The sequence below is a fragment of the Cicer arietinum genome, chromosome 5 (assembly GCF_000331145.2).
Source record: "Cicer arietinum cultivar CDC Frontier isolate Library 1 chromosome 5, Cicar.CDCFrontier_v2.0, whole genome shotgun sequence".
Lineage (NCBI taxonomy): Eukaryota > Viridiplantae > Streptophyta > Magnoliopsida > Fabales > Fabaceae > Cicer > Cicer arietinum.
In genome coordinates, this window is record NC_021164.2 from 19,538,888 (window position 1) to 19,545,624 (window position 6,737).

The following is a 6,737-nucleotide window of genomic DNA, read 5'->3' on the forward strand; positions in this document are numbered from 1 at the left end:
TATATTTTAAAATAAAATTGATTATTAAAATTAATTGATAAAAATCATTTAAATGAGAGGGAATGATTGGTTAAGAGAGAAATAGATTAAAGCCACCAAAGATAAAAAAAAAAAACTTAAAAGTGGAGCATCTTAAACCATGTAATTGATATGTATTTTGTGTTTCTTAATTAATCTCGTTAACATTAATGTATTTCTTTTATCTTCTCATCTATTTTTATAATTGATACTAAAGAGAGGTTATTTAGATTTAATTGCAGTTTTATCTTCTCTATTATTATTAATTTATGATTTAGTCCCTCTTAGATTTTTGAACTAAAAAATACGGAATTGACATATTTTTAATGACGTGACATACAATTCTATGATATAGAACTATTTAGATGCATTAATTATTCATATGTCATTAATTAAATTAAAAATATGAAAAATTTATAAAGTTGAATTCTAAATTTTTAATGTGTTTTATTTCAATTTCATGGGTGGTAATCATTTTATATTATCGTATCATATGTCACGTTATTTAAAATATTTCATGTCATTATTTTTTAGTTAAAAAATCAGAAGGAGGGACAAAAACTATCGACTTTTAAAATATGGAGACCAATTTCGCGAATCAATAAAAATAGAGGGACTAAAAATTGCAATTAAGTCAATTATTTATTATTCTGTTTTATTTAAATAAATAATTTTTACACATATTTAGTTCTTTTTTTGATTTCGTCGTCATTGTGAAACACTATATTTGTTCGTTGTCTTGATGCAATATTTCGTATTTCTCGTCTTGTTGCGATATTCTTTGATTCAGATTAATATATCAACTTCGATCGACATAAATTCAATCAATAATTTTGATGTTATCAATGTTACATCTTCAGATATTTGAGTACTAACTCAATTTTGTTATTTTTGTAGATTTTGTAATACTTATAGATATTTTGCGATTTTATACTATTAATTTAGATGATGTGAGTTTGTTTGTATACTTTTTCGATTTTAATAATTTTAAATTGTAATATTCTCGATTCATATATTTTCTATTAATTAAAATGAATGAATATGACTTTTAATAAAAAAAAAAACATATTTTTTTATCTTTAAGTTGAAATGTTTTGCAATCAATTATTTACTTCATTAATATATAAAAGACAATTTCCATTACATTACATTCATTTATTAATTTATCTTTAATTTGTATCAAATATTTTACTTTATGAATAATTTTAATTTAATAAAGATATGTTTATTTCTTTTATTTTTTTATTTTATTTATATCAAACAATTAAATAATCACTTCACTTTCTTCCTTAATCTTTTTTGTTCTCCTAAACTAAACAAAACATTAAATTCGTAGTTTCATTAATAAAATATATATTTAGGGTCTTTTAGTTAAAATTTAAAAAATTTAAAATGAGATGTGACTCCATGATTGTTGATTCATTTGTTACTTACTCTCTTCACTATCACACAAACAGAGAGATAGTAGAGAGAGTTGTTGTTGCGTGTGTAAACCGCTTCGGTGGTTTGGTTCCATTTCCATCTTCCACCACCACCATGCCAATAACCAACCACCACCACAACAACCTCCACACCCCCCTCCGTTCAACCCCATCCTCCTCATCTTCCAACTCTTTCACCTCAAAGATCCTTCTCCTCCTCACTCTCCTCCCTGTTTCCTTAGCCACAATAGCATTCATCCTTCAATGGCGTGGTGGCATAACCGATCCATCAACCCTTTTATCCCCTCATGGCTCTCATCGTTTACCTGGCACGGGCTCTTCTCATCTCTCCCCTCTCTCTCATTCTCGTTCATCTGATTGTCTTAACCTTGCTCGTTCTTCTTCACCTTCTTTCCCGTATTACCATAATTGGAAGCTTGACTTTGGTGATTCTCTTACCCCAAAGGTTCGTTTTTTATGCTCTTTTCTTTGGTTTGAAAACTGGGCTGTGCTTATTTTTTGTTGTAATTTTAAGGATTGACTTTTGGTGGATTTCGATTGATTTCGAGAGTTTCTTTTAACTCTCATGTTTGTTATAAACCGCAGTTCCGTCCGGAAGTACACATCTGGATGGCAAAAAACCATGTGTTGAAAACTGGGCTGTGCCTATTTTTGTAATTGTTGAAAACCATGTTTGTGATAAAAGGGTTTGGATTTATTTTCACTTTTTCAGTTAATTGTGCTAGTTCTGATGTTTAGAGTTAGAGGTCATGTGATCTGTGTTTGTAAATGGGGTTAATGTAGGAATTTTGTTGGTAATTAGTTGATGAAGATAATGAAGGTTGGTTCTGAAAATATTGTTTGCTCCACTGTGGATCTCAAACGTGGCCGGAACTCAGAAGCGATGAAGCACGGTGGAGAATGAAGGCTCTAGGTCTCCGGTGGAGGTGTACTTGCAAACACTCTGACGGTCTAAGTTATTGGAAGATCGAGATGAGTGGGAGGTAGTGGAAACAATGCATACCTTACTTTTGAAGGAAGGAACTCTTTATATAGTAGAGCTATTCAGGGGAAATGACAGGGAAAGGCCGCTGAGGACATTACCAGACGCATGGATCTCGCGGTGATGTGCAGATCAGCGTCTGATTGTGATCATGTGGTCCCTGATCCTCAGAGGAATGTTCTACGTGTGATACTGGGCCTTCTGTATGGAAGTCCAATTTGGGTGGACCTTGGCCTAGAGCGGAACATTATTTTTGTTTCTGTTCTTGTTCGGGTTTTTCAGTAATTTTGGATCGCAAAATGTCATTTTTCCCCCTATCTTTTCTAATCTTATAGAGATTTTGATTTTAGATTTAGTCCTAGCTGCATTGAATTTTGAGTAAATTATATTATTAGTACCGGAGTTTAACTGAATTCATGTGATATGTGATTTACTGATTTTCTATGATCTGTGTTTGACGTTTCTGCAAATTGAGTTAATATTGAGATATATCTGTTGAAGATTGTGTTTCAATGAATTTTTTAGCGTTCTTATGTTTAAGCTATTTTATACACAAAAAGCCTTTCACCCCCTTTGTTTTTTGTTTGATAACTCGATTTACTTCAATCTTATAGTTTTTATTAAGTATTACTTTTGATTGAGTTGATTGATTTTTCGTCTTGCTATGCAGATCTGTGTCACAACTAGTACATCAGCAGGGCTCGAGCAGATTCTTCCCTGGATGTTTTATCATAAAGTCATTGGAGTCACAAACTTTTTTCTATTCGTGGAGGGGAAAGCTGCTAAGCCTGAAGTATCAAAGATCTTGGAATCAATTCCCGTAAGTAGAATTTCAATATTCAATCCATCTCAGTATACAATTCAATTCTTTTGATTTATTTCACATTCCTCCTTTCTCTTCCTGAATGCTATTATTCTAATTTGGTTTATGTTTTTAACTAGGGTGTAAAGGTTATATATAGAACAAGAAAGCTGGAAGAACAGCAAGCTAAGAGGTTAATCATTTTTACCATTTTATTACCGACTCATCGTTTGAATAGATTTTGCTATTTCCAATGATTATAGTGTTTGCCATAGTTTTTCGATTTAAATTTAGATAACAGATATGCAGGATGCTTTTCACCATAATAGTTTGATGTTTCTGTATGTCCATGACGACCCTTCTAATATTCATGTTTCTGCTTCTTTTATTGCTTATGTCCATGCTCGTTGAAGTAAAATTTTATTCCTTTTCCTTGTCCATGTTATACTTTTTATATGACATGGTATACTTACACTCTCCTGTTTTCAGGATACATCAATGTATTCTTATTCTAATTCTTTAGTTTCTACTAGAAAGATTTTTCATACTGATTATATATATTGTTGATTGCATCAGCCGTATTTGGAATGAGACATGGCTGGCAAGTTTCTTTTATAAGCCGTGCAATTATGAACTTTTTGTAAAGCAATCCCTCAATATGGAGATGGCTATTGTAATGGCAAAGGTATGATGAATTGTTTTATTGCACATATTTTATATTATAATTATTGTTGTTGTTTTCTCCCTAATTTGGTTGATCAATGCAATTTTCTGCATGTTGTAACATCAGGATACTGGAATGGACTGGATTCTTCATCTCGATACGGACGAATTAATACACCCGGCTGGTGCTCGGGAGTATTCTTTAAGGCAGTTGCTTCTTGATGTTCCGGGAAATGTCGATATGGTCATATTTCCTAACTATGTGAGTACAGTCTCCGTATTTTTCTTAATTGTGTGCTCTTCGCTTATAACTCAAGGAACTGGAAGAGAAATAAATCATATGGCTAGTTTGTTATAGCTTCATTTTTGTAACTAATGCTATCAGTCTCCTTTTTTTAGGAAAGCAGTGTTGAGCGAGAAGATATCAAAGAACCATTTAGTGAGGTAAGTCCTGAAAGCTGTACCGAGTCTTTGCTAAAAGCATGCAATTTATTTACAGAGAACCTAAAATAAAGTAATTGAAGAAAGTAATAGACAATATACTTTCATATTTTAGTACTACAACCTTAGGGTGTTTATATAGGAAAAGAAATTACAATAGTAATAATGAAAGAATTATAAAATAATAATAAACAGAATAATATGAAATAAAAGAGAATCAAATCTGATTCTTCCACAGTAATAAACAGTTGGCCATTCATATAATAAATATATCAGACTCAATAGTTATATGTAAATATTTTTAAGATGCCGTTTCTTTTCTTTAACCAACTTTGATGATATATATTTGCTATTTCTTTAAGATGCCTATGTTCATGAGGTGTCAGCTCAGTGATAAAAGTTCAACCTTATAACCCAAGGAGATAGAGTTTAAATCGCATCAGTGGAAAGTTGTAAAATGACCATTAGTTGTAAACTTTTGCAGTCAAAGTTGATGCTATAATGGGCACTTTTGCCACTCTTATACTTTGATTATGCACCTGAATGAAAAGGATATATTGGTTGTAACCAAATCTTCTGACATGAAAGGAATTGTAATGTGTTGAAGAATCATGAGAAATCAGATTTTATTCTTTTATTTTATATTATTATGTTTATTTTTATTATGTCATTATTACTCAGTATTACTATTGTAATTCCTTTTCCTATATAAACAGCTTAGGGCTGTAGTAATAAAATATGAAAGTATTTTGTCTTTTACTTTCTTCATAATGTAAATTACCAATTTTGTAAATTTAGTTTTCATTCATTTACATTTGTTAATTTCTCAAAACTTTTTTTGGCACCTTTGGCCTGTCCTTTGATTTAATTGGGCACTATATTCAAAAAAGTAAAATATGTAAAGGATGCAATTGTTTTCTTATTTGTGCATGTTTTTGTGTTTCGGCTGAATTTGAAAGATTTTTCCGTGGTTCTTGTTTGAAGTTTGCATGTTTTGTTATTTATAACTCTGCCTCCCTCTTTCGATGTATCAAAACAGGTATCAATGTTTAAGAAGAATTACGACCATCTTCCAAAGGATACATACTTTGGTATGTACAAAGATTCTGTGCGTGGAAATCCAAACTACTTCCTGACTTACGGAAATGGAAAATCAGCTGCACGTGTACAAGATCACCTTCGGCCTAATGGTGCACACAGATGGCATAATTATATGAAAACACCAAAGTATGATACGTCTATTCATAAAACATATTTGTATCCATGATATTTTTAATCAGTATGGTGATGATTCTTCTGAATTGTGCCAGTGAAATCAAATTGGAAGAGGCTGCTGTTTTACATTACACGTATGCCAAATTCTCGGATTTAACTTCTAGACGTGATCGTTGTGGTTGCAAACCTACAAAAGAAGATGTCAAAAGATGTTTCATGTTGGAATTTGACAGATCTGTAAGTTTCAGAATTTTGTCCTTATGCTCCCACCCTGTCTCCATTTTTACTATAGCTCAGACCTAGGCTTGGCTGTTTTTATAGTGAATTTTCTTAGAATTTCTTTTATCTATTGTAGAGAGTGCAATACTTGTGTAACTTGTGACCTGGTGATCATATGGGTTCTAGTTGTAGAAATAGCATTCCTATTCATTGGTATAGCTAACCTTCTTTAGATCCAACGATGGTGGGAGCTTCATGCATCGAGCTATCCTTTTTCTATTTTTTTGGTGTGAGAATGAAGTGTTAACTAACAGTTCAAATTTGTTTTGGTCCTGCAAATATTCTATTTTTTGGTTTTAGTCCCGGTAATTATTTTTCCTGTTTTTAATTCTTGCAAATATACAACTTTTGCCTTTTGGTCCTTGTTGTCTTGTTTTAGTCCCTACAAGATTTGTTCATATTGGAGTTGGTCCCTGACTCCTTGTAATATGTGTGTAATATTCATTTTAGTTCTTATGTAGTTGATATTGGAGGGACTAAAATTAAATGTTATACACATTACAAAGATTAATGCCAAACATAAACAAATATTTCAGGGACTAATATAAACAGCAATGACCAAAAGCAAAATATGATGTAACTGCAAGGACTAATAACAATTTTTTTTACAGGGACAAAAAGTTAAAAATGGTATATTTGCAGGGACCAAAAAGATAAACGTTTGAAAATATTGTTTGCCGATAAGCACTCATTTTTGTTAAGTAAACCTTTTCAATTCTAGGCATTCATCAATGCTTTCATTTATGCTTAATAAGTAGACCACATTAATTTCAGGCATTCATCATTGCTTCAACTGCAACTGAGGAAGAGATGATGAAGTGGTATGCTAGCTTCAATTCATATTTATTTATTCTTTCTCTCTCTCTCTCTCTCTCTCTCTCTCTATATATATATA

The 6,737-nt window shown here is 31.7% G+C and overlaps 1 protein-coding gene across 1 annotated transcript in view; it reads left to right on the plus strand.

The window, feature by feature from the left end:
• Nucleotides 1–1,389: 1,389 nt before the first annotated feature.
• Nucleotides 1,390–6,737, plus strand: part of LOC101507477 (glycosyltransferase-like KOBITO 1) — a 7,593-nt gene continuing 2,245 nt past the window's right edge. Inside the window, exons 1-9 of the mRNA XM_004513319.4 lie at nt 1,390–1,905; nt 3,113–3,262; nt 3,385–3,437; nt 3,821–3,929; nt 4,035–4,169; nt 4,307–4,351; nt 5,388–5,575; nt 5,659–5,800; nt 6,617–6,663. Of these exons, the coding sequence (XP_004513376.3) occupies nt 1,411–1,905; nt 3,113–3,262; nt 3,385–3,437; nt 3,821–3,929; nt 4,035–4,169; nt 4,307–4,351; nt 5,388–5,575; nt 5,659–5,800; nt 6,617–6,663 (1,364 nt within the window). The 5' untranslated portion in view covers nt 1,390–1,410. The remainder of the gene's footprint in view (nt 1,906–3,112; nt 3,263–3,384; nt 3,438–3,820; nt 3,930–4,034; nt 4,170–4,306; nt 4,352–5,387; nt 5,576–5,658; nt 5,801–6,616; nt 6,664–6,737) is intronic.